The sequence below is a fragment of the Panthera onca genome, chromosome B2 (genome assembly GCF_046562875.1).
Source record: "Panthera onca isolate mPanOnc1 chromosome B2, mPanOnc1 haplotype 2, whole genome shotgun sequence".
Taxonomy (NCBI): Eukaryota; Metazoa; Chordata; class Mammalia; order Carnivora; family Felidae; genus Panthera; species Panthera onca.
Window position 1 is genome coordinate 28344378 of NC_138343.1, and position 27386 is coordinate 28371763.

The 27386-nt window shown below is 37.0% G+C and overlaps 1 protein-coding gene across 4 annotated transcripts in view; it reads left to right on the forward strand.

Annotated features, from left to right (window-relative positions):
- The window catches only part of EXOC2 (exocyst complex component 2), a 283103-nt gene that overhangs the window by 184959 nt on the left and 70758 nt on the right, over window positions 1-27386 (forward strand). For all 4 annotated transcript variants that reach the window (XM_060614965.2, XM_060614961.2, XM_060614962.2 and 1 more), the window contains one exon: window positions 19374-19515. In XM_060614965.2, the coding sequence (XP_060470948.1) occupies window positions 19374-19515 (142 nt within the window). The remainder of the gene's footprint in view (window positions 1-19373; window positions 19516-27386) is intronic.

The following is a 27386-nucleotide window of genomic DNA, read 5'->3' on the forward strand; positions in this document are numbered from 1 at the left end:
CTCATTGACTTTTTCTTCACTTGTATATAATCTTGTTGAAATTTGCTGTCTATTCACATTTTATTTCAGTTGTTTTTCATTTCCAGAAATTCTTTGGAAGTTATTAAGTAAAGGAAAATGATTAACTTACTCTAGAATGGTTTGATATCAAACATCAGTGTAGGAGGTAGTAGCAGTAAAGTTATTTCCCATGCCCCTTAGATCATTCTTTGTAGGTGACCAAATAAAACAGTCTATTGTGAAGTAAAAGACTATCCTATTAAGGAGAAGAAGATTGGAGCATTTAAGTGAAGCCTCAACAATGGGATGTAAGACGGTTAACTTGATTATAAAAAAAATTGACAGAAAAATTAGTTTTAGGAATGGTGAAGATAAGTAGTAAGTCACCAGGTTAGAATCACAATGAAATGTGAAGGAAGCAAGGAATGATAGCTCTTCCTGAGTCCTAGAGACATCATCTGTTCTTCTATTTCAGGGTGACAGTATATCCTGTTTTATCTTGGTTCTTTTTTCAAATTTGTTTTCATAGTGCCGCCTCAACTAGAGATTAAGTGTTTATTTTTAAAAAGCAGTTATTGGCATTTATTTTGTCCATATTTGACAATTATGGTTCAATAACATAAAGTAATGCCATTTTGCTATTTGTACAGCCATCATCCATTTGTAAAAAAATTTTAAAGTATATTACTTTGACTGAACCTAGTCATCCAGATTCACTTGGATAGATGTTCTAATTATAGTTTGATAATTTTATTTCTTTAAAGATTGTTCAGTTCAATGTATCCTTTCTGTTGTCTTTGAAATGAAAATAACTTTTTAAAAATTATTTTTTCTTTCTCAGAAACATACTTTTTAAGAAGCATTTTTAGCAAAAAAAGTTTTTATTTTTATTTATTTTTTTATTTTATTACTATTATTGTTATTATTTTATATTTATTGCCAAGTTAGCTAATTTAGTTGCCAAGTAGTGTAGTCTTGGCTTCAGGAGTAGATTCCTATGATTCATCACTAACATACAACACCCAGTGCTTATTGCAACACATGCCCTCCTCAGTGCCCATCACCCATTTTCACCTCCTTCCCACTCCCACCAACCCTCAGTTTGCTCTCTATATTTAAGAGTCTCTTACGGTTTGCCTCCCTCTCTGTTTTTATCTTATTTTTCTTTCCCTTCCCCTATGTTTATCTGTTGTGTTTCTTAAATTCCACATGTGAGTGAAATCATATATTTGTCTTTCTGTGCCTGACTTATTTTGCTTAGCATAATAACCTCCAGTTCCATCCATGTTGTTGCAAATGGCAAGATTTCATTCTTTTTCACAGCCGAGTAGGATTCCATTGTATATATATACCACACCTTCTTTATTCCTTCATCAGTTGATGGACATTTGGGCTCTTTCCATAATTTGACTATTGTCAACAGCCTGCTATAAACATTGGGGTGCAGGTGCCCTTCCGAATCAGCACTCCTGTATCCTTTGGCTAAATACCCAGTAGTGCAATTGCTCGGTCATGGGGTAATTTGATTTTTAATTTTTGGAGGAACCTCCACACTGTTTTCCAGAATGGCTGTACCAGTTTGCATTCCCACCAGCAGTTCAAGAGGGTTCCCCTTTCTCTGCATCATTGCCAACACCTGTTGTTTCCTGAGTTGTTAATTTTAGCCACTCTGAAGATTGTGAGGTGGTATCTCAGTGTGGTTTTAATTTGTATTTCCCTGATGGTGAGCAATGTTGAGCATCTTTTCGTGTGTTTGTTTGTCAGTGGATGTCTTCTTTGTCTTCTTTAATAGACATTAAAGTGTCTATTAATGTTTTGTGCCCATTTCTTCACTGGATTATTTGTTTTCCGGGTGTTAAGTTTAATAAGTTTTTTATAGATTTTGGATATTAACCGTGTATCCGATATGTCATTTGCTAATATCTTCTCCCATTCCACCATTACCTTTTAGTTTTGTTGATTGTTTCCTTTGCTTTGCAGAAGCTTTTTATCTTGATGAGATCCCAATAGTTCATTTTTGCTTTTATTTCCCTTGCCTTTGGAGACATGTCAATTAAGAAGTTGCTCTGGCTGAGATCAAAGAGGTTGCTGCCTGTTTTCTCCTGTAGGATTTTGATGGTTTCCTGTCTCACATCTAGGTCTTTCATCCATTTTGAGTTTATTTTTGTGTATGGTGTAAGAAAGTGGTCCAGTTTCATTTTTCTGCACGATGCTATCCAGTTCTCCCAGCATCATTTGCTCAAGAGACTGTCTTTTTTCCGTTGAATACTCTTTTCTGCTTTGTCAGAGATTAGTTGGCCATAAAGTTGTGGGTCCATTTCTGGGTTCTCTATTCTATTCCATTGGTCTGTGTGTGTACCATACTGTCTGGATGATTACAGCTTTGTAAACAGGTTAAAGTCTGGGATTGTGATGCCTCCTGCTCTGGTTTTCCTTTTCCAACATTTCTTTGACTATTCGGGGTCTTTTGTGGTTCCATACAAATTTTAGGATTGCTTATTCTAGCTCTGTGAAGAATGCTGGTGCTATTTTGATTGGATTACATTGAATATGTAGATTGCTTTGGGTAGTATTGACATTTAAAAACTTTTTTTTAATGTTTATTTTTGACAGAGAGAGAGACAGAGAGCATGAGCGGGGGAGGGGCAGAGAGAGAGGGAGATGCAGATTCCAAAGCAGGCTCCAGGCTCTGAGCTGTCAGCACACAGCCAGACGCTGGGCTTGAGCTCACAGACTGCAAGGTCATGACCTGAGCCAAAGTCGGATGCTCAACCGACTGAGCCACCCAGGTGCCCCAGTATTGACACTTTAACAATATTTGTTCTTCCAGTCCATGAGCAGGGAATGTTTTTCCATTTCTTTGTGTCTTCAGTTTCTTTCGTAAGCATTCTATAATTTTCAGCATACAGATACTTTACCTCCTTGGTTAGGGTTATTCCTAGGTATTTTATGGTACAGTTGTAAATGTAAATATTGTAAATGTAAATTGTAAATGTAAATATAAATATTTATGGGGTGCAGTTGTAAATGGGATCGATTCCTTGATATTTCTTCTCATTGCTTCCTTATTGGTGTAAAGAAATGTAACCGATTTCTGTACATTGGTCTTATATCCTGTGACTTTGCTGAATTCATGTATCAGCTCTAGCAGGTTGTTGGTGGAGTCTTTCAGGTTTTCCATGTAGAGTATCGTGTCATCCGTGAAGAGTGGAAGTTTGACTTCTTCTTTGACAATTTGGATGCCTTTTGTTTTATTGTCTGATTGCTGAGACTAGGACTTCCAACACTATGTTGAACATCAGTGGTGAGAGTGGACATCCCTGTCGTGTTCCTGATCTCAAGTTGGGGAAGCTGTCAGTTTTTTTTTCCATTAAGGATGATATTAGCTATGGACCTTTCATATGTGGCTTTTATGTTGTTAAGGTATGTTCCTTCCATCCCTACTTTCTTGAGGGTTTTTATTTAAAAAGGATGCTATATTTTGTGAAATGCTTTTTCTGAATCTATTGACAGGATCATATGGTTCCTATCCTTTCTTATATTAATGTGATGTATCACATTGTTTGATTTGCAACAAATCAAATTCATCCCTGCATCCCAGGAATGAATCCCACTTGATCATGGTGAATAATTCTTTTAATATGCTGTTGAATTCAATTTGCTCGTATCTTGTTGAGAATTTTTGCATCCAGGTTCATCAGGGTTATTGGCCTATAATTCTCCTTTTTAGTGGGGTCTTTACCTGGTTTGGGATCAAGGTGATGCTAGTCTCATAGTATGAGTCTGGAAGTTTTCCTTCCATTTCTATTTTTTGAAACAGTTTGAGGAGAATAGGTATTAACTGTGCTTTAAATGTCTGGTAGAATTCCCCTGGGAAGCCATCTGGCCCAGGACTCTTATTTGTTGTGAGATTTTTGATAACCAATTCAATTTCCTTGCTGGTTATGGGTCTGTTCAAATTTTCTATTTCTTCCCACTTGAGTTTTGTTAGTATGTGATTGTCTAGGAATTTGTTCATTTCTGGTTTGTTGGCATATAATTTTTCACAGTATTATTTGTATTTCTGTGGTGTTGGTTGTGGTCTCTCCTCTTTCATTCATGATTTTATCTATTTGGGTCCTCTCTTCTTTTTGAGAAGTTGGCTAGGGGGTTACCAATTTTGTTTATTCTTTCAAAAAACCAGCTCTTAGATTCATTGATCTGTTTTACTGGTTTTTTTGGATTCTATGTTTATTTCTGCTCTAATCTTTATTATTTCTCTTTTATGATGGCTTTGGTTTTTCTTTGATGCTGCCTTTGTAGCTCCTTTAGCTGTGATTAGGTTGTGTATTTGTGACCTTTCTTGCTTCTTGAGATAGGCCTGAATTTCAATATATTTTCCTCTTAGTACTGCCTTTGCTGCATCCCAAAGAGTTTGGACTGTTGTGTTTTCATTTTCATTTGCTTCCATATAGTTTTTAATTTCTTCTTTAATTTCCTGGTTGATCCATTTATTCTTTACTAGCATGTTCTTTAACCTCCATGTATTTTGGGGCTGTCTAAATTTTTTGTGGTTGATTTCAAGTTTCATAGAGTTATGATCTGAAAATATGCATGTATTATCTCAATTCTTTTATACTTGTTGAGGGCTGTTTTGTGACCTAGTATGTGATCTGTTTTGGAGAATGTTCCATGTGTACTCGAGAATGTGTAGTTTGATGCTTTGGGGTGAAAAGTTCTGAATATATTTGTTAAGTCCATCTTGTTCAATGTGCCATTCAAAGCCATTGTTTCCTTGTTGATTTTCTGCCTAGATGTTCTCTCTTGGAAGTGGACTATTAAAGTCCCCTACAATCACGGTATTGTTATCTATACATTTATTTATGCCTGTGATTAATTGATTTATATATTTGGGTGTTTCCACATCGGGGGCATAAATATTTACAATTGTTAGCTCTTCTTGAAGGATAGACCCCTTAATTTTGATAAAATGCCCTTCGTCTCTTGTTACAGGCTTTGTTTCAAAATCTAGTTTGTCTGATATCACTATGGCTACTCTGGCTTTCTTTTGACATTCAGTGACATGATAGATGGTTCTCCATCCCCTCACTTTCAATCTTCAGGTGTCTTTATGGCTAAAATGAGTGTCTTGCAGGCAGCACATAGATGGATCTTGTTTTTTATCCATTCTGATACCCTATGTCTTTTGATTGGGGCATTTAGTCCATTTACATTCAGAGTGATTATTGAAAGATACGGATTTAGTTTCATTGTGTTATCTGTAGATTTCCTGTTTGTGGTGATGTCTCTTGTCCTTTGTAGTCTTTGCTGCTTTCCACTCACAAAGTCCCCCTTAGGATCTCCTGCAGGGCTTGTTAAGTGGTCATGAACTCCTTTAGCTTTGGTTTGTCTAGGAAAGCCTGTATCTCTCCTTCTATTCTGAAAGACAGCCGTGCTGGATAAAGGATTCTTGGCTGCATCTTTTTCCTATTTAGCACATTGATGATTTCCTACCGTTCCCTTTTGACCTGCCCAGTTTCAGTAGACAGGTCTGCTACTGCCCTTATGTGTCTACTCTTGTAGGTTAAGGCCTGTTTGTCCCTAGCTGCTTTCAGAATTCTCTCTTTATCTTTTATTTTGTTAGTTTCATTATACTATGTCATGGTGTTGACCTGTTTCTGTTGATCTTGAAGAGAATTGTTTGTGCCTCTTGGACTTGGATGCCTGTGTCCTTCCCCAGATAAGGGAAGTTCTTAGCTATAATTTGTTCAAATAAACCTTCTGCTCCCTTCTCTCTCTTCTTCTTCTTCTGGAACTCCTATGATGTGGATATTGTTTTGTTTCATGGAATCACTTAGTTCTCTTAAGTCTCTCCTGGTGATTTAGTAATATCATTTCCCTCTTTTTTTCAGCTTCATCATTTTCTACAATTTCATCTTCTATTTCACCTATTCTCTTCTCTGATTCTTCCATCCTCACTGTGACTGTATCTAGTTCATTTTCCATCTCATTTATAGCATTTCTTAATTGATCATTACTATTTCTTAGGTCTTTTATCTCTACAGCAATAGATTGTCTGCTGTCTTTTATGACTGTTACCCTAAATTCTTATTCAGATATATTGTTTATATCTCTTTTGAGCAATTCTCTGCCTGTCATTTCTTCTTGAATTTTCTTTTGAGAATTCTTCCATTTTGTGATTTTGGCTAGGTTTCTGTCTTTTACTTGTTTTAGTAGATTGTTAATGTGTCCTGTGCCTGCTAGTACTACTATATTAAAAAGGAGTCGTACAGTGACCAGGGCCTGGAACTTCAAGAAGTGTTTTTGGAGTGTGTTCTGGGTACTCTGTTGTTGTGTATTTGGCTGCTCTTTCCCAATGGTCAGTCCTCTGCAAAGCTTCTCCTTGCTCATAGTGGTGGATTGTTTGGACCTTTCACTAGGTGTACTTTGAGTTGTTCATTGAAATAACCCTGGAAAAAAAGGAAAGCAGGGGTGGAACCTGATCCCATACAAAGAGAAAAATGCAAGGAGTGAAAAAAAAAAAAAAGACCAAGCAGAGAATCAAAGAAGCTATAAGCTTAATCCAGAGACAGAGAAAGGAAAATAAAGGAGAGGAGTTACAGGAAAGGTGTAAAAAGAATAAAGTAAAATTGCCTGATTAAACAAACAGATAAATAAATAAATAAGTGTGTGTGTGTGTGTGTGTGTGTGTGTGTGTGTGTGTGTATGTGTGTGTGTGTGATATATATATATATATATATATATATATATATATATATATATACAGGAAAGGTGTAAAAAGAATAAAGTAAAATTGCCTGATTAAACAAATAGAACAGATAAATAAATAAATAAATAAATAAATAAATGTATGTGTGTATGTATGTATATATATATATGTGTGTATGTGTGTGTATATATATATATACACACACATACACATACACACATATATACAGAATTGACCAAAACTCAAATCAGAAACTATGAGCCTGATTCCAAAGGAGAACAAGAAGAGGGTAGAAAGAAAAAGAAAAGAGAAGCAAAAAAAAGCAAAGGGGGTGGGGGAAAGAAACCAGGCTAACATAGAAAACCACAGGACAGTTGTCTGTTGGTGCCTGGGACCAGTGGCTGTGCTGGTCTGGAGGACAGACTGTCTGGTTTGCTGAGTACCAGTCTCCCTCCAGTAGATAAGCAGTTGTCAGGCATGGAGGGGCAGTGTTTGGTGTAAGCAGGTCCCACCTCCACTGGGGGTCCCTGAAGCCCCACCATCTTTGTGATGGGGAGAGAAATGGCAACACCCCAGTCTCTCCTCCACAGACCAGGTATCTCGAAGCATGCTGTTCAAGCAGCCCTCAGAGGGTAGCAGTCAGCCCATGCCTCCTAAGCATTTGGCTGGGATGCAAAACCTGATGTCTTAAGGAACCCTGCAGGTGGATTCTGTTCTGGTGTAGCGCCACTTAACTCAGCCGATAAAGGGCCTTTGACTGGGGCCTGCAGGGTCTTTCATCCTTGGGGAGGCTATAAAGCCACTTCCCACAGTACTGGAGGAAAGGGACTGGTGTCTCCCAGTGCTCACCTGAGATTGCTACTGTACCCCGGGGTGGCTCTCCTCTCCCCAGATATGCATACACAGCCGATGAAAGTGGGCACTTTTGAAAACTCCAGTGTTCAGTTCCTGAATCTATTTGCAAAATAGAAACTGGCACTCTCTGTATTTCTCCTTCTCCAGTCCATGATCCAGAGAGGTTTTTCTCTTGTATGAGCAATATACCGTAATTCCACAACCTTTCTCTCCTTTTTGTCTTTCCACAGAAAGGTTTCCCTCCCCTGTATGCCTACACTGCCATTTTATCTCCCTCAATTCACATACATGCACCTCTGTCCTGCCACGCTGTTTTCCTTCACCTGTGGAGATTTTTCTATCACCCTGCAGATTGATTTTCTGGGTGTTCCAAGTGACCTGATCTCAATACAGCTGCGTTTGAGGGGCAAGGGAAATCCCAGTCCCCCTACTTCTCCACCATCTTAATCAGCAAAAAGTTTTTAAAATAGTAAATTAGAAAATTTAAATTGGAAACATTAAAATTAATGATTTTTTAAAACTATTTTGAGTAAGTTGAAGACAACCATATAGAAATTGAGGAAATGAGAGACATGCTTCGGTGTTTGTTTTCCAGCACCTGTCTGATGTGCACACAGCACAGGTCAGGCTGTGTGCTCTAAGAATATCTTTTGATGTGCATATTGCTGCTTAAGAGGATGTAATGGTAGATTGTCCCAAGTATTATTTGCCCCTGCATCAGAAATGCTACCTTCCTGGTGTATTCTATATTTCTATAAGTTATTACCAACTCTTTGAAGTACTTTAAAAGGTGCTCCTCAGTTCTAATTTGTTAAGAATTTAGTGAGTACATCTATTTCTGGTTGCATAATTACTGAATTAGTACCTTTTTTTTTTTCTTAAGAAAGCTTTTCGCAGTGCCCTTAGAAGTGCCCCATAAGTACTCCCTCTCTGCCTTAATAGCCATATTCTTTTAATGTTTTATCAAAGTTTTCTTGCCTTTCTTCCCTATTAGACTGTGATTTCTGTAATATAATTTTTTTTCATTTAACTTTCATTCATCACTATTAGATAGTGCCTAAATTATGGGAAGACCTTATCCTTGCAAAGTAGGGTCAAGAAAACTTAGTTAACATCTTTGTTCATCAGCTGGTGTGAACAGGGCTTAAGTGAAAATTGAGCATGTTGAAATTAATTTAATAATAATAATAATAATAGCTGAGAACATTTATGATGTACTTTAAATGTGCTACATAAGTTTCATACATTATCTTTTTCAATTTCCACAAAATTTATTTGGTACTCTTGACCTCAGTTCTGCTTTGTTAGACGTTAATATTGGCACTCCACTTTCTCTTTGTTTCATTATCTATCTGCCCTTTCATTTATTTTGAACCATTAAAAAAATTGAAGTATAGATTATATGTAGTAAAACACACAAAATTAAAATTAAGTGTGCATTGATAGGTAACTTGTTTATCTATACCTTGTGTGTGTGTACGCACACACACGTAGATAGATAGATAGATAGATAGATAGATAGATAGATAGATAGATTTTCCTCATGCCCCATTCCAGTCAGTAGGCACCTTCTCACCACTGTTTTGATTTCTGTTAGCATATATTAGTTTTGCCTGTTCTTTAACTTCATGTAAAATGGAACCAGTTACTAATCTTTTATGTCTAGCTGCTTTGCTCCAGCTTAATAATTTTTTAGATCCATCCAAATTGTTGCATGTATAAGTAATTTATTTTCTTTTCTTGCTAAGTTTGGATAACTCAGTTTTGTTTAATCATTCTCATTGTAACAGACAGTATTTCCAGTTTGAGGATTTTATGAATAAACTTGCTATGAACATTGCTGTGAAAGTCTTTTGTGGACATTTGTACTCTTTCATCTTGGATATAAACCTAGAAGTGGAATTGCTGGTCATGGGTTGAAATTCTGAATAGTTTTCCAGAGTGGGTGTGTCATTTCATTGCTCATTTTATAGCTGTGTATGAGTATTCCTTTTGCTCCATGTTGTTCTTACAAACACTTAATATTTTATCATTCTTTTTTTAATTTTAGCTAATTCTGTTGCTTTCTCTGATAAATAATATTATTAAGCACTTATTCTTATACATTTAGGTATTCTTATTCAGATACCTTCTTTTTGGAAGTGCTTCTTCAAATCATTTGCCTATAGTTTAATTGGATTGTTCACCTTTCTATGAGTGATTTTTAGAAATCTGCATGTAAATTCTTTGTCAGATATATATATTTTTTTCTATGGCTTGCTGTTTTGTTTTCACAATGCTATCTTCTGAGTAGAAATTTTTAGTTTTGATGAGGTCCAATTTATCATTTAGAACCCTGTCAAAATCTTTACCTACTCAAGTGTACTGAATATTTTTTCCCAGAAGCTTTGTAGTTTTAACTGTTATATTCAGGTGTGTGATCTATTCTGTTTCTTAATTTAATTTAATTTTAGAGAGCAAGAGAGGGAACCTGTGAGCAGAGGAGACAGGCAAAGAGAGAGAGAATCTTAAGCAAGTTCCATGCTCAGTGTGGAGCCTGATGCAGGCCTCTATCCCACAACCCTGGGATCATGACCTCAGCTGAAATCAAGAGTCAGAAGCTCAACCGACTGAGCCACCCAGACGCCCCTGATCTATTTTTTATTATTACATGGTGTTAATATTATGTTATTATTTTATAGATATATATTAGAGTATTTCTTGAAAAAAAAAAACAGTTTTCTTTCCTGATATTTTTTACTATAGTGCATGGACTAGGATCTCTAGTACAATTTTGAATTAAATGGTGAGAAGGGACACTTATTAAGTCCATTTTTGTCATCTATTGAGATAATTCCACTTCTTTATAACTTATTTGTAGATTGTAGTTGTAGTTGTCATACTTACTAACATAACACTATAATAACCCTTTAAAGAACCCACTTTTCGCATTTTTTCCTCTAATAATAATCTTAAAAAAAATTTAATAGATATCTCTTCTTAATTTTTCCTTGTACTTTCTATGAATTTCATTTTCTTTTTCTTGCTGTTTGAGGGAGAAGATTAAAGCATTTATTTTAACCTTCTCTTCCTATGAAACTTTTTTTTCTAATTAATGCATTTTTAGTTATAAAACCCACTGCTATATCTCTGTCACATAGATTTTGATATGTTGTATTTTCATTGTCATTCTAGATTGTTATTAGTATTTCCTTTTTGGATGCCTCCTCTCTTTCAGGTATTAGCATTTGTATTTCACATGTCTGGAATATCTCTAATCATCTTGTAGGTTTATGTTTCTAACTATTAGAAAAAGAGAGATGAGGGAGGCTAGAAGGGAACTCAAAGTTCATTGCCTGTCACTGTTATCCTCAATTGTTCATCCTTCTTAGTCTGATATATTTACTATTGTTAGGTGTCAACCCTTTCTCAAGTGTATGGTGATATATATTCTTTGAATCTTTGCATGGCCAGAAACCTGTTTCTTAGACTCTGTTAAATGAATGACATCTTGGCTTAATATAGTATTCCATTCCTGTGGATATTATTCCAATGACTTTAAGTTCTAGTGTTGCATCTGAGAAATCTCATGTCAAACTGATTATTCTTTTTAAGTAATTTATTTTTTTGAGCTGGAAGCTTAAAAATTTTCTCTCTCTTTTTTAAATATTTAGAAATTAGGCACTTAAACATTTTTTGCAGTATCTCATATGTCTAGCCTGGAACCCAGCAAGCCTATTCAAATTGCAAAGTCAGTCTGTAGATCTCGATATTTTATTCTATTTGTTTTTTTTTATTTAAATTTTAATTATTTAAGATACAGAGCAATATTGGTTTCAGGAGTAGGATTCAGTGATTCATCACTTACATACAACACCCAGTGTTCATCACAACAAGTGCCTTCCTTAATACCCATCTAGCCCATCTCCCACAATTATCCCTCCATCAACCCAGTTTGTTGTCTATCATTAACAGTCTCTTGTGCTTTGTTTCATTTCTTCTCTTTTTTCCCCCTCTTCCCATAGATTCACCTGTTTTATTTCCTAAATTCCACATATGAGTGAAATCATATAGTATTTGTCTTTTTTCTGATTGACCTATTTTGCTTAGCCTAATACATTCTAGCTCCATCCACATCATTACAAATGGCAAGATTTCATTCTTTTTGATGTCCGAGTAATATTTCATTTTTTGTATATACCACAGATGTGGTATATTTATCCATTCATCAGTTGATGGACATATGGGCTCTCTCTGTAGGTTAGCTATTGTTGATAATGCTGCTGTAAACATTGGCATGTATATACCCCTTTGAATCTATATTTTTGAATCATTTGGATAAATACTAATAGTGCAGTTGCTTGATTGTAGGGTAGTTCTATTTTTTAGTTTTTTTAATGACCTCCATACTGTTCTCCAGAGTGGCTGCACCATTTTGCATTCCCACCAACAATGTAAGAGGGTTCCCCTTTCTCCACATCCTCACCAACACCCATTGTTTCTTGTGTTGTTAATTTTAAGCCATTCCAACAGGTGTAAGGTGGTATGTCATTGTGGTTTTGAGATTTCCCTGATGATGAGTGATGTTGAGCATTTTTATGTGTCTGTTAGCCATCTGGATGTCTTCTTTGAAAAGTGTCTATTCATGTCCTCTGCCCATTTCTTAACTGGGTTATTTGGTTTTTGGGTGTTGAGTTTGATAAGTTCTTTATAGATTTTGGGTACTAACCCTTTATCTGATATGTCATTTGCAAATATCTTCTCCCATTCCATTGGTTGCCTTTTAGTTTTCTTGTTTATTTCCTTCACTGTGCAGAAGCTTTTTATTTTGATGAAGTCCCAGTAGTTAATTTTTGCTTTGGTTTTCCTTCTCTCAGGAAACATATCTAGTAAGAAGTTGCTACAGCCAATGTCACAGATGTTACTGTCTGTAACCTCTAGGGTTTTGATGGTTTCTTGTCTCACATTTAGGACTTTCATCCATTTTGAATTTATTTTTGAGCATGGTGTAAGAAAGTGGTCCAGTTTCATTCTTCTGCATCATCCTGTTTTTCCAGCACCATTTGTTGAAGAGACTTTTCCTTTGGTTATTCTTTCCTGCTTTGTCAAAGATGAGTTGACCATAAAGTTGTGAGTCCATTCTGGGTTTTCTGTTTTGTTCCATTGATCTGTGTGTCTATTTTTATGCCAGTACCATACTGTCTTGATGATTACAGCATTGTAATATAGCTTGAAATCTGGAATTGGATGCCTCCAGTTTTGTTTTTCTTTTTCAGTATTCCTTTGGCTATTCAGGGTGATTTGTGGTTCCATGCAAATTTTAGGATTGTTTGATCTGGCTCTGCAAAGAATGCTAGTGGTATTTTGATAGGGATTACATCAAATGTGTAGATTGCTTTGGCTAGTATATTCATTTCAACAGTGTTTGTTCTTCTAATTCATGAGTGTGGAATGCTTTTCCATTTTTTTTGTGTCCCCTTCAATTTCTTTCGTAAGTCTTCTATAATTTTCAGAGTACAGATCTTTTACCTCTTTAGGTTTATTCCTAGATATCTTATTGGTTTTGGTGCAACTGGAAATGGGATCGATTCCTTGATTTCTTTTTCTGCTGTTTTGTTATTGGTGTATAGAAATGCAACAGATTTCTGTACGTTGATTTCATATCCTATGACTTTGCTGAATTCATGTGTTAGGTCGACCTAACAATTGTTTGGTGGAGTCTTTCAGGTTTTCTGCATATACTATTACGTCATCTGTAAATAGTGAAAGTTTGACTTCTTCCTTGCAGATATGGATGCCTTTTATTTCTTTTTGTTGTCTGATTACTGAGGCTAAGACTTCTATTATTATGTTATATACTAATTGTGACAGTGGACATCCTTGTCTTTTTCCTCACCTAAGGGTGAAGGCTCTCAGTTTTTCCCCATTTAGGATGATATTAACTGTGGGTCTTTCATACATGGCGTTTATAATGTTAATGTATGTTCCTTCTATCCCCATTTTCTTGAGGGTTTTTATTGAGAAAGGATGCTGTATTTTGTCAAATGCTTTTTCTGCATCTATTGACAGGATCATATGGTTCTTATCCTTTCTTTTATTAATGTGATGTATCATGTTGATTGATTTGTGAATGTTGAACCAGCCCTGCAGCCCAGGAATGAATCCCACTTGATCATGGTGAATAATTCTTTTAATGTACTGTTGAATTCGATTTGCTAGTATCTTGTTGAGACTTTCTGCATCCATCATCAGGGATATTGACCTAAATTCTCCTTTTAAGTGGGGTCTTTGATTTTGGAATCAAGGTTATTCTGACTTTGTAAGAATGAGTTTGGAAGTTTTCCTTCTATTTTGGGGGGATAGTTTGAGAAGAATTGATGTTAACTCTTCTTTAAATGTCTGATAGAATTCCCCTGGGAAGTCATCTGGCTCAGGATTCTTGTTTGTTGGGAGATTTTTGATAACTGATTCAATTTCTTTGCTGGTTATGGGTCTGTCCAAATTTTCTATTTATTCCTGTTTCAGTTGTAATTTGTATGTTTCTAGGAATTTGTCCATTTCTTCCAGATTGCCCAATTTGTTGGCATATAATGTTTCATGGTATTCTCTTACAACTGTTTTTATTTCTGTGATGTTCATTGTGATCTCTCCTCTTTCATCCATGCTTTTATCTTTTGGGTCCTTTCTCTTTTCTTTTTGATACGTCTGACTAGGGGGTTTAACAATTTTGTTAATTCTTTAAAAAACCATCTCTTAGTTTTGTTGATCTGTTATACTGTTTTTTTGTTTGTTTCTGTATCATTTATTTCTGCTCTAATCTTTATTCCCCGCCTTCTGCTGACTTTAGGTTTTATTTGCTGTTTCTTTTCTAGCTTCTTTAGGTGTAAGTTTAGATCATGTATTTGTGACCTTTCTTGCTTCTAGAGATAGGCCTGAATTGCAATATACTTTCCTCTTAGCCTTTGCTGCATCCCAAAGGTTTTGGACTGTCATGTTTTCATTTGCATTTGCTTCCATGTTTTTTTTTTTAAATTTCTTCTTTAATTTTCTGGTTAATCCATTCATTCTTTAGTAGGTTGTTCTTTAACCTCCATGTATGTGAGGGCTTTCCAAATTTTTTCTTGTGGTTTACACCAAATTTCATAGCATTGTGATCTGAAAATATGCATACTATGATCTCAGTCTTTTTGCACTTGTTGAGGACTGATTTATGACCCTGTGTGTAATCTATTCCAGAGAATTTCCCATGCACACTCAAAAAGGATGTGTATTCTGCTTTAGGATGAAAGTTCTGTATATATCTGTTAAGTCTATTGGGTCCAGTGTGTTGCTCAAATCCATTGGTTCCTTGTTGATTTTCTGCTCAGATAATCTGCCCATTGCTATAATTTGGGTGTTAAAGTCCCCTATTATTGTTGTTTTATTATCAGTGAGTTTCTTTATGTTTGTTATTAGTTGATTTATGTATTTTAGTTCTTCCATGTTAGGGACATAAAGTCTTGCACTTGTTAGGTTTTCCTGATGCATAAACCCCTTAATTATGATATAATGTTCTTCTTCATCTCTTGTTACAGTGTTTGTTTTAAAATCTGGTTTGTCTGATGTAAGTATGGGTACTACTGCTTTCTTTTGATGTCCATTAGCATGATAGATGTTTTTCCATCCCTTCTCTTTCAATCTGAAGGTGTCTTTAGGTCTAAAATGAGTCTCTCGTAGGCAATACATAGATGGCTCCTGTTTTTTGTATCCATTCTGTTACCCTATGTAAATGTAGTCCATTTACATTCATAGTGATTATTGAAAGATTGAATTTAGTGCCATTGTATTGCCTGTATAGTTGATGTTTCTGGTGATCCTCTCTGGACCTTTCTAATATTTGTTGCTTTTGGTCTTTCATTTTTTTCTCCACTCAAAGAGTCCCCCTTAAAACTTCTTGCAGGGCTAGTTTAGTGGTCACAAATTCCTTGAGTGTTTGTCTGGGAAATTCTTTATCTCTCTTTCTATTCTGAATGACAGCCTTGCTAGATTAAGAATTCTTCACTGTATATTTTTCCAATTCAGCACACTGAATATATCCTGCCACTTCTCTCTGGCCTGCCAAGTTTCTGTGGACAGTTCTGCTACAACCTGATCTTTCTTCCTTTGTAGGTTAAGGACTTTTTTTCCCTTGTTGCTTTCATGATGCTTTCTTTCTCTCTGTGTTTTGTGAATTTGACTATGATATGCCTTGATGATGACTGGCTTTTGTTGAATTTTTTTTTTAATGTTTGTTTATTTACTTTTGAGAGAGAGAGAGCACAAGTGGAGGAAGGGCAGAGAGAGAGAGGGAGACAGAGAATCCAAAGCAGGCTCTAAGCTCTCAGTGCAGAGCCTGATGTGGGGCTTGAGACCATGAATTGTGAGATCATGACCTGAGCCGAAGTCAGATGCTTAATCAACTGAACCACCCAGGTGCCCCAACTTTTGTTGAACTTAAGGGAGGTCTCTGTGTTTCTTGGATTTTGATGTCTTGGTCCTTCCCCAAATTAGGGAAGTTTTCAGCTATAATATGCTCACATAAACCTTGTGCTCCTTTTTCTCTCTCTTCATCTTCTGAGACTCCTATGATATGAATGTTATTAGGTTTTAATAAATCATTGAGTTCCTAAGTCTGCCTTTGTGATCCCTGACTTTTGTTTCCCTCCTCTTTTCAGCTTCATTATTTTCCATAATTTTGTGTTCTGTATCACTGATTTGCTCCTCTGCCTTGTCTATTCTCGTTTTTATGGCCTCCTTTTGGGTTTACATCTGTCTCAGTGATAGCATTTTTAATTTTGGCCTGACTAGATTTTAGTTCTTATATCTCTGCAGAAAGGGATTCTCTGGGGTCTTATATGCTTTTTTCAAGCCCAGCTAGTATCCTTACAATCGTGTTTTTATTTTTTATTTGTTTTGACAGAGAGTGAGTAAGTGCTAGTGGGGGGCAGGGGCAAAAGGAGAGAATCCCAAAGAGGCTCCGCACCACCAGCACATAGCCTGACCCAAGGCTTAAACTCACAAACCATGAGATCATGACCTGATCTGAAACCAAGAATCAGACACTTAACTCATTGAGCCACCCAGGTGCCCCATAAATCATGATTTTAAATTTTAGTTTAGACATCTTACTTATATCTGCATTGATAAGATTCCTGGCTGTCATTTGTTCTGTTCTTTTATTTGAGATGAACTCCTCTGTCTTGTCATTTTGGAGGAAGAAAAAATGATGATGATGATGATGATGATGATGATGATAGTAACAATAATAATAATAAATAGAATGAAATAAAAAATTAAACATCTTTAAAAAATCAATTAAAGGAAGCTAGATCCTAGGTGTGTTTTGGTCTGCTTGTTAAGAGAAGCTTGATAGAATATAGGTATAAGAAAAAAGCAGAAAACGGGGCACCTGGGAGGCTCAGTCTGTTAAGCATCCTCCTTTAGCTCAGATCATGATCTCACAGCTTGTGAGTTCAAGCCCTGTATCGGGCTCCCTCCCGACAGCTCAGAGCCTGGAGCCTGCTTCCAGTGGGTTTTGATGTCTCCCTCTCTTTCTGCTCCTCTCCTACTTGCACTCTGTCTTTCTTTTTCAAAAATAAATAAACATTAAAAAAAAATGTTTAAAAGAATAAAGAAGAAAATACATTAAAATTAAAAAAAAACTAAAAGTTGAAATAAATATATAAAATAAAATTTAAAAAATTTGCTCTTTCTGTATCAAAGAAACAAAAGAAAACAACACCAACAAAAAAAAACAGAAGCAAAATTCAAACAAACAAAAAGGAACCCAAGTGAATCTAGATTCAGTATCTCCTAGTGCTGAAATTTTGCAGCACTCTATGTACAGTAGACTGAGCACATGGAAGGGATTTGTGCTGGTCCTCTTGGGGAGGATACTGCCACTTTGTTTCTCAGGTCAGCTTGCTACAGTGGAGCTGTACCTGGAGTGGGCAGTGTGGCTTTGGTGTAATGGCTCCATTCTCTGTTTGGTGGTGCTGTTTAGCTCACTGGAGTCTGTCCCTGTTGGGCTAATGGTGAAACTGGCTCTGCCAGCTCTCAAATCTCCAGAGGAGGAAGTTCTTAGTATTCTCACTGAAAGAGGATTACCTCTCCTGTGTTCCCTGCTTCTGTCAGCTCCCCACCTACCCCAGAGTTGTTCACCTACCAGTTGGTGCCTCCTTCCACAGTTTTACCTCAGGCTTGGCTGCTTCAAAACCCTGCACTTAAAAAAACCCTGAGGTTCGGACTCAAAATGATCCTCTGGGGGAGGGTCTCCCCGCGCTGAGACCAGGAAATGATCATGCATATGTGCAGCAGCAGCAGCTCAGACTTTAGGGTAAATTGCAATACACAGCTGGTGTGAGGGTTTGCTGCCCTCAGCCAGCATCTTTGTTCTTATATGGGTGAACATAGAAGCTTGATGGGATGGTGCCTGCCCAGTCTTTTGCCTCACAGAGGCCTTATCGCCACTACCAAATGCACTCTAAACAGGGGAAGTGCTTCTCCCTATGCCACCCAGGGGATCTCAGACTGTACTGTCTGCTCCTAGGCCTCTGCCCTGCTTTCTTAGTGGAGCACTGCCAGGCACTGACCTCTGAAACTTCAGACTCTGTGCTCCACTGTGTATAAAAAACTTGTATTGAAACCTCTCCGTTTTTCTCTGCCATTGATATTGGGGAACAATTTTCTTGTGCAGTCCCCTGTGCATGTATTCACTCTTTCTCTCTAGCTGCATTCATGGGGAGTACTTTCTTGAGCAAAGATGACACACTGCACTCTCCCCGTCTTTCTTTGTTCCTCTCCCTCCCCTCTGCATCACTGCAGCTCTTCTCTCCCCCAGTTCACCTCTCCACACCACGTACCAGCCCTGTTTTGTTCCACAAATTAGGCAGATTGTTCTATTAATCCTCAGATCGATTTCCTAGGTGTTCAAAATGGTTTGTTGTTCTAGCTGTGTTCGAGGGCCAAGACAAGCCCAGGACCCTCTTATTATTCTGCCTTCTTAACTCCTCCCCACTATTGCTTGTTTATTATCTCTTCTGTGACTGCTCATATTATCCTATTTGAATTTCTGTTTCTTTGCATATAAGAGTTCCTGGATCTAAGTCTCTTCTTTCATAATTTCCACCCCTTTACATTTTACTCAGTGCTTTGAAGTACTTATTACACTCAATTTCAGTCTCAGTAGTGACCATTGGTTGCTCCAATTAATGTACTCAATTGTTAGCTTTTTTGAAATCATGTGTATTATCTCCGTAAAGTCTTATGTTGTATTGTACATTAATCTCCTTAAGTGTTTTCATTATTTTTCTAAGTTCAAGTTGTTGCTTGTCTTTTCTACATCTGAATTTTACTTCTTCACAGATATTCCTGTTTATAGCTGCTAGAGTATGTGGTATAGAAGCAGACAGATCACCAGTAGTCCACGGCAGAGGCCCCGGGGCCCACAGATTCTTTACTCTTAAATTTAGGACTCTACCTACCTACTCTGCAACATCTTGGCCTCTTGAGTGCCAGTGAGACCAGGCACAGACTTGTAGGACTGAGGCTACCTTCCTTACCCTGTTCTATTCCCACTACCAGCAGGAACTTGCAGTTCATGTAGGCTGAACTTTCTGTGTATAGTCCATATGTGGTAATTAGTTCTTGTTAAATACCTGTGGTCTTTGTTACTGAAAATAAACAAAAATCGTGATTTTTCTAGGAAAAATTACAAGTATTTTTAAAATATACTGAAGTATTTATATTATTTTACTTTTTCCTTCATGCTCAAATAGACAACTCACAGTTTTTCTTTATTATGTGTTTATAGGTTAGCATGGCCTCATTGAAAGAATTAGATCAAAGACTCTTTGAAAATTACATTGAGTTGAAAGCAGATCCTATTGTTGGCTCCTTAGAACCTGGAATTTATGCAGGCTATTTTGATTGGAAAGACTGCCTGCCACCAACAGGTAAATGGTTTCAATTTACTGAAGTTCTCTAAAAGTAGTCCAGTACATCTAGAGTAATAAATATGGATACGATATTATCAATCAGTATATTCTTTTTTTTTTAAGTTTATTTATTTTGAGAGAGAGCACAATTGCCGAGGAGGGGCAGAGATAGAGGGAGAAGGAGAGAATCCCAAGCAGGCTCCATAATGACAGTTCAGAGCCTGATGCAGGGCCCAGACCCACAAACTGTGAGATCATGACCTGAGCCAAAATCAAGAGTCAGTCACTTAGCCAACTTAGTCACCCAGGTACCCCTCAATTAGCATATTCTTAAAATGCTTTTCTTTTATTCACATTTTTTCTCATATTTACTCAGGGATTAGTTTGATTTTAACGTTTTACTAGCTTAAACCCATTTTTGATAGTTTGGATATTAGTGTACTTTATATTATTAATATTTAAGACTTAAAATTATTCTTAAATTCCAGAAAGTAATTAGTTACACCTTATAGTATTCAATCATTTTAGTAACATGTACCTTTTTCCCGCAATGTGGCTTCATTGCATAGATATACTATGAGTGACAGTTATATGATAACTTTGTGACTATCATCCAAAAATTTAAGAAATCTGGTCACTTCTATATATGACCTAATTATTAATGCTGAAAAGGTGAAAGATAGAGGAAAAATGTGTAAGAGTATGATCATTATAGTAATTTAACAAAGAAAATTGGGCCAGAGAAGGATGATTGACAGTTCCAGTATTATTTCTTTCTGTGACATCAAATGAAGTCATTTAAATCACTTCATGATACATATTTTAAAAATAACTATTGCTTGCTGAATCAAACTTCTTGATGCTCAAATGTTTATGATTATGTGTGGATTATGTGTAGTATGAAATAATGTGAAATACGTAAAACCAGGCTCCCTATTAACCTTTTTTATAAGAGTCTTACATAGAAATGGTCATGTTGATATTAGGCATAGATTCTGTTTAGATGTATATATGTAGATATAGCAGTGAATTGTTAATAGGCTTGAGTTAATTTTCATTCTTTTACCTAATTGTTTAAACCCTTTTTTTAAATTGTGTAGTGCATTTCTTAGATGGTGATTAAATTGTTTAATCTTTAAATAACTTTGGATTTTTATTGTGTGGTGTTAATATTAGGTGATAACATAATTTTGATGCTAGAAGTCAAAACTAAAAACCATAATCATTAAATTAAAGATATTTGGGGCACCTGGGTGGCTCAGTTATTTGGGCGTCCGACTTCGGCTCAGGTCATGATCTCATGGCTCAGTTTGAGCCCCATGTTGGGCTCTGTGCTGATGGCTCAGAACCTGGAGCCTGCTTCGTATTCTGTGTCTCCTTCTCTCTCTCTCTGCCCCTCCCCTGCTTGCACTCTGTCTCTGACTCTCTCTCAAAAATAAATAAACATTTAAAAAAAAAAGATATTTTATGTGACTATATAAGTATTTGATTTTCTGACGATCATTGTAGTCATATGAGTTCTTCTACCTACAGCTGGCCATAATTAATCTTTTTTCCTTAAACTCTGTTACTTTTCTATACACACACTTTGTCCAAACTGGATTATAGTTCATGTCCACATGTATCCTTTTGTAATTCTTTTTTTTTAAGTGTATTTATTTATCTTTAGAGAGAGAGAGAACACACTTGAGCATGAGTGAGGAAGTTTTAGAAAAAAGGAGAGAGAATCCCAAGCAGGCTCTGTACTGTTACTGTGGAGCCTGACGTGGGGCTCAAACCCACGAACCATGAGATCATGACCTGAGCCAAAATCAAGATTCAGATGCCTAACCGACTGATCCACCCAGGTGCCTCCAAATATATCCTTTTAAAGTTTAACTCAAATTCTGTTCATATTTTACAATCCTTGCAATATCTTCCCATTATATTTACAGTAAAATGTGCAAAACAGGACAGGGCAGGCCCTTGACTGGTGCCCTGGTTGCTTGGCCCATCATCCATGAGTGTACCCCATGGCCTCTCTCCAGCTGCACTTTAGCACAGTGAGCCTTTTTGTTGCCCATATCTTTTTGTTTCCAAATCCTTCCACCTTACCCCTTCAAGACTGGTTTTTCCCTTTGCTTAGGCAGTAATTCTCCCTTCATAGAACTGATTCCCTTTTATCATTCAGGTCTTAAACTTAAATATCACCATACTAGCCATCCAACCTGAAGAAATGACATGGCCAATGGACAATAAGTGTGGTGTTTTAAATTTAACCTATGAAAACTACTCATATTTTACTTGTAAAATAATTAGTTACAAGGGAGAATGCTATAGATGTGGTTTCAGCACTGGCCTTTATACTGGTTGAACTTATTGCAGCTAAATCTATGAGGTCATAGTGGGTTAATTATCACTTTAAGTGAACACACATGACTTTTAACAACAAATTATCATTCTCAAGATCATCAGTCAGTAGCCTCTGGAATTTTTCATCTATAATCCCTTTTCAGAACTCTTGGGCCCAGATTTTGGAATTTCAATATTTTTGGATTTTAGAAACACATAGTGCTTGTGCCATATATTATGTTACATTCCCAGCAAGGATTTCTGCAGGGAAACATAAGAATACTTAGATGAGGAGTGATAATGTAGTATCCTTATTCAAATCAGGTGAGAAATGCCACCAGAAGAATTCATCACAAATTTGCAAATTCACAAACAAAATTTTGCTTCTTGAATTCTGTACCTCCAGTATCTAAACTACTGCTTGGTACGTAAGTCTGGTCAGTAAATATTTGTTCAGCGACTACTTGGATGACCTCTTTGTAGCTACCATGGGTGCCTCTGCTAGTGTCTTCACTTCCTGGTCATCTCTTCCTTAGCTGGCCTGTGCATGCTTCAGGATCTGTCTATGAAAGGAGTGGTTTTTCTGGAAAGTCTTCCTCCATCAACCCTAACAGGACTCTTTTTTCCTGAATCCCTACTACACCCTTTAACCTCTTTTATAATTCTTTAGTATATGTACATAATATATATATTTTTGTATCTGTTTTTATTCCCCAATTTTGGAGGAATTTTTAATGATGTGAGGAGATTCTTTTCACATTTACAGACTTCAAATTATTTAAGTATTTTTGTAGAGCAATGACTGAAAGTTTCAGAATTCCAAGGATGGATATTAGAAGCGTTGAATTTCAGTAAAATCTATTTTCTACTCAGGGTAACAGTGCACAATACTGAGATATTGCCCTTACTGTTCCTGGACCACTGCTAGTGAGCTAAATGTCACTGCCCTGCCCTTTCTCCCCAGTCTTAGAAGAATTAGACAAAAATTGCCAAGTGCTGTGGACCAGCCTGATAACTGCTTCTCCTTCGTCTGGGCTGCTTTCACCTTCTAAGACTGCTGAGAGGGATGGCATCTGGTGACCACTTTTCCTTTTTCATTTGGAACACCTCCCCTTGTGTATACATAAATAAATTATCTCATAGGGAAAGAAAAGCCTGGGCCTTGCTATGCCAAACTTTTGTGGAAATAGTTTAGCAATCCCAGATATTCAAAAATAAAGCAGTTGTTATAGACAGGCCATGTACGTGCAAACACACACACATGCACACAGGCATGTACATCCTAAGTTTTAAGTCTCTTGCAGGCAGATGGCTTTAGTTAATTTGTGTCCTTATAACATCTGACTAAATGACTTGCATATAATTACCACTTACTACCTGTGGTTCTAATTTTCTAAATTTTAGCAATCTTAAAATAACCAGATTATTTATAATCTCTTGTGAATCCAGGGGGTAGGACATTAAGCACTAAACTAGCAGCTGTAGTCGCCCTAACTGTAAATCACAATCCCCATCACTCTTCTCTTTACAACCCAGCTTTTAAAAAGTTATGTCTTGGGGCGCCTGGGTGGCTCAGTCGGTTAAGCGTCCGACTTCGGCTCAGGTCATGATCTCACAGTCTGTGAGTTCGAGCCCCGCGTCAGGCTCTGTGCTGACAGCTCAGAGCCTGGAGCCTGTTTCAGATTCTGTGTCTCCCTCTCTCTCTGCCCCTCCCCCCTGTTCACGCTCTGTCTCTCTCTGTCTCAAAAAATAAGTAAACGTTAAAAAAAAAAAAAAAAAAAAAAAAAAAAAGTTATGTCTTCCCTCAAAGAGTCCATGCTAGGGCTATCTGTGTTCTTGTGTCACTTGATCTCTCTTATCCCCTGAAGCCTGCTACATCCCCCCCCCAGTTGAGACTGTTCTCACTGAAGCTACCTCTGATGCTATACAGCTGACCCTTGAACACACAGGTTTGAACTATACAGTTCCACTCATACATGAATTTTTTTTAACACAGCACAACACTGAAAATGTATTTCCTCTTCCTTATTTCTTTAATAACATTTTCTTTTTTTGTAGCTTACATTATTGTAAGAATACAGTAGAAATGTATTATATATATAATATATAAATATATAATATATATTGTATGTATTATATATATTAAATAATACACAGAATATACAAAATATGTGTTCATTGACTGTTTATGTTATTGGTAAGACTTCTGGTCAACAGTAGGCTATTAGTAATTAACTTTTTGCACAAAGTTACAGTGGATTTTCCATTGTTTAGGAGTCAGCACCCCAAACTCTGCATTGTTCAAGGGTCAGCTGTAGTTTGGAATCTGTGATGCAAACACTTCATATTCCATGTTTCTGTAGTACTCCCATTGTTGAACTCCCTTCCTGAGACTTTCTGTGGCATCTCTGATCCCACTACTAGTTGACAGCCCTCAGCTTCCTTGGTGGATTGGCTTCTCTTCCTCTGCATAGCCTTACACTGCTGGTATCCCCAGGACTCTATCTTTCTCTCTTCTTGTCAGACTGTCCTCAAACTATCTCTGAGTGATTTCATCCACCATAATATAGATAAAATCAGACTGACTGGTGCCTCCAGCATCTACATCTATAGCCTAATCTCTCCACTCTGAGATCAAGGTCTTTCTATCAGCCTTCCTAGTAGATGTCTCCACTGAAACATTCCAGAGACCTCTTCAGCTTAGCAAGTCCAAAAGCAAACTCATCACCTTTGCTTTCTCATCATCACCACATCAGCTCTTTCTGCTGCTGAACCTCCACTCACTGGGAATGGGTAAGACCTCAGCTAAGACTCCCCTCTCCATCTTGTTCAAGAAAACACTTGGTTATGAGTCCCCTCATTTCCATTTCTGAGTTCTGCCCCTCATCATTTTTCACTGTTTCTTGTCAAGATACTTGAGGGTTCTCTTCTTCGTACCAGCACCCAATCTTGCCTGTTTCAGGTTCACTTCTGCCTTTTTGAAAAACTCCTCTTTCTAAAATATAAATGAGATCTGTCACTCCTCCGCTTCAAACGCTTCAGGATGACCTATTCTCCCTCAGGCTTAAACCTAAACTTGCTAGACATTGCTTACACTTAATTATGGCTATCCTTTACCTCCCTCATGCTTCTTCCCTATACCTCTTACACATCCCTTCTCTAGGCAACTAGCAGTCAGAGCCATTTCAGTCCTGAAAGCCTTTTCCACGCCTGCTCTTTTCTGATAAGTAAGCACTGCCTCCTCTGGGAAGCTTTCCTTTCCACCTCCTTGCACACCTCCAGGTTGGGTTGGTTTCCCTCATCCCTCCTGCTCCTGAAGCAGTTTTCTGTCCCTCTTATACATAGGAATTGTCATCATCTGCTTGCTGCTGTTCTGCTGTGCTGGGACTCCGTAGCACAGTGGCTGACTTTTTCATATCCATACTCCCAGGGTTTAGCAGAGTCTACATAACAGAAGATGCTCTGTAAATGCTTGTTAAGTGAACAGAGATGGGTAATTTATTAGTATACAGTCTTAACTAAATCTGTAGGTCAGTCTTCAGTTTGTTATCTTTCAAGTATTTGCTACATGGTTTTGCAGTGATTATTCTAATTTTTTTCAATAAAAGAGTTAATCATGTAATCTTCTAGTTTCCATTATTGTTGACTTTTTTTTAGGTGGTACGCAGTAGATATTATTTGTTGAATTGAATTAAAATAAGCCTTTTATTTTTTTTTAATTTTTTTAACATTTATTCATTTTTGAAAGGCAGAGAGAGACAGAGTGCGAACGGGGGAGGGGCAGAGAGAGAGGGAGACACAGAAACAGAAGCAGGCTCCAGTCTCTGAGCTGTCAGCACAGAGCCCAATGTGGGGCTCGAACTCACGGACCGCAAGATCACGACCTGAGCCGAAGTCGACCGCTTAACCGACTGAGCCACCCAGGCGCCCCAAAATAAGCCTTTAGCACTCATGTTCTTATCTTCTGTGAATTCTCATATGGTAGTTTTATGCACTCCCTAAAGTTTGAACAATTGCATCTGAGTTAAAATGTGAATATAAAGTATATCCCACACATCAGTAGTTTAAGTGAATTTAGTTAAATTTAATATTTTTTTCCGATGATTAGCATGTGTTGAACATAATTGTTAGCACTGACATTGTTCTTAAATTATTTGGTATTTGTTTAAGGTTATGAAATTATTTGTGATGTTTCTGTGAGAATGGGAAAAATCATGACATAGCCACTCCAAGTTTCCTGCATGTTCAATGATTGCTACAACAAGGCTTGGTCACTAAGCTTCAGTCTCCACTAACACTTGTTCATATCTATCTCCATTGAAACTCTGGTTGTTACTGAGAAACATAATTTACTTGTAAATGATGCAGAGGAGGGCTGTCTTTCCACCTCCTTCCCTACCCCAGACTTGGAGCTTCCCCTAATAAGCAGTTAGGTGCCTTTAGTGCATGCTGAAGACGAGCAACAGCAATCACAGAATTCCTGATGGGGTAGGACTGAGGTCTTTCTTATTAGCTCATCCCTTTAAGGGGTGTCTTTGGAAAAGAGCAGTTCAGGAGGTCTTCTTTTCCCTAAAGGGGCATGGTCCTTTTACTACTTCAGAAGCTGTGATTGCTGGCCACTGTTATGCCATGGTGGATGCCAGGAAATGACCTCAGTGAGGAGTCACAAGAGAGCAAGGAGTGTGGGAAAGGCAATGCCAGGCTGTTAGGGATTTTTGGTTTCTATTTCATCCAATTAGATGATTTCAGTGATTCAAAGTTTCCCAGTCCTCCCTTTATAATATTTATTTAAGGTACTCAAAGTTTCTTCTCTACTACCTTCATATTTTCTCAGCCATAAAATTGAGCTAGTTTAAGCCACTGATGTGAGTAATAATGGTTTGTGGCCTCTGGATAAATTTTTTGTAAAAAATTAAGATTCTCCTGCCTGTGTGACATTAAGTGGTATGGCTTTCACCTCCTTTTTTTTTTTTTTTTTTTTTTTAATAAACATCCTTTCAAGAATAGAAGGCACATGGCACTGCAGTGTCAGCAATTTATTTACTCTTTCCCAAATTCCAAAAACACTTAGAAATTGTCAATGTTTGTTTCCCTTTTATAAACTGTTTTTAATACTGTTCTTTGTGTAGTTTTGACTTCATGATCACTAACTGAACCTGTCTTGCATAGTCATATAGTGATTCTTAGTTTGTTTAAAGTTGACTTAAGTTGAGACCTCATGTAAAGTGAACAGCCAAAATAGTTTGACTGTTAATCTTGCAAAATAATTTCAATTAACAACATTAGTATTATCTTTAGAGTTTTCATCTTGAAAAACAATTTTGCAAATCAGATAGGTAACTGATTACTTATTACTGTAGTTGGCAATAAATTTAGTTTCTGATACTGTATGTAGTAATTAAAAAAAAATCCAGTTGATTAATTTCATGATTCAAGAGGAGATATCCGTTAGAGCCATTGCTATGCTTTTTTAACCTGACAGTTGGATATTTAAATTGCTGTCACCCCTTTATTTGTGTACATGTCAGGAAAGATTATTCTGGTTAGTTATGAGTCAC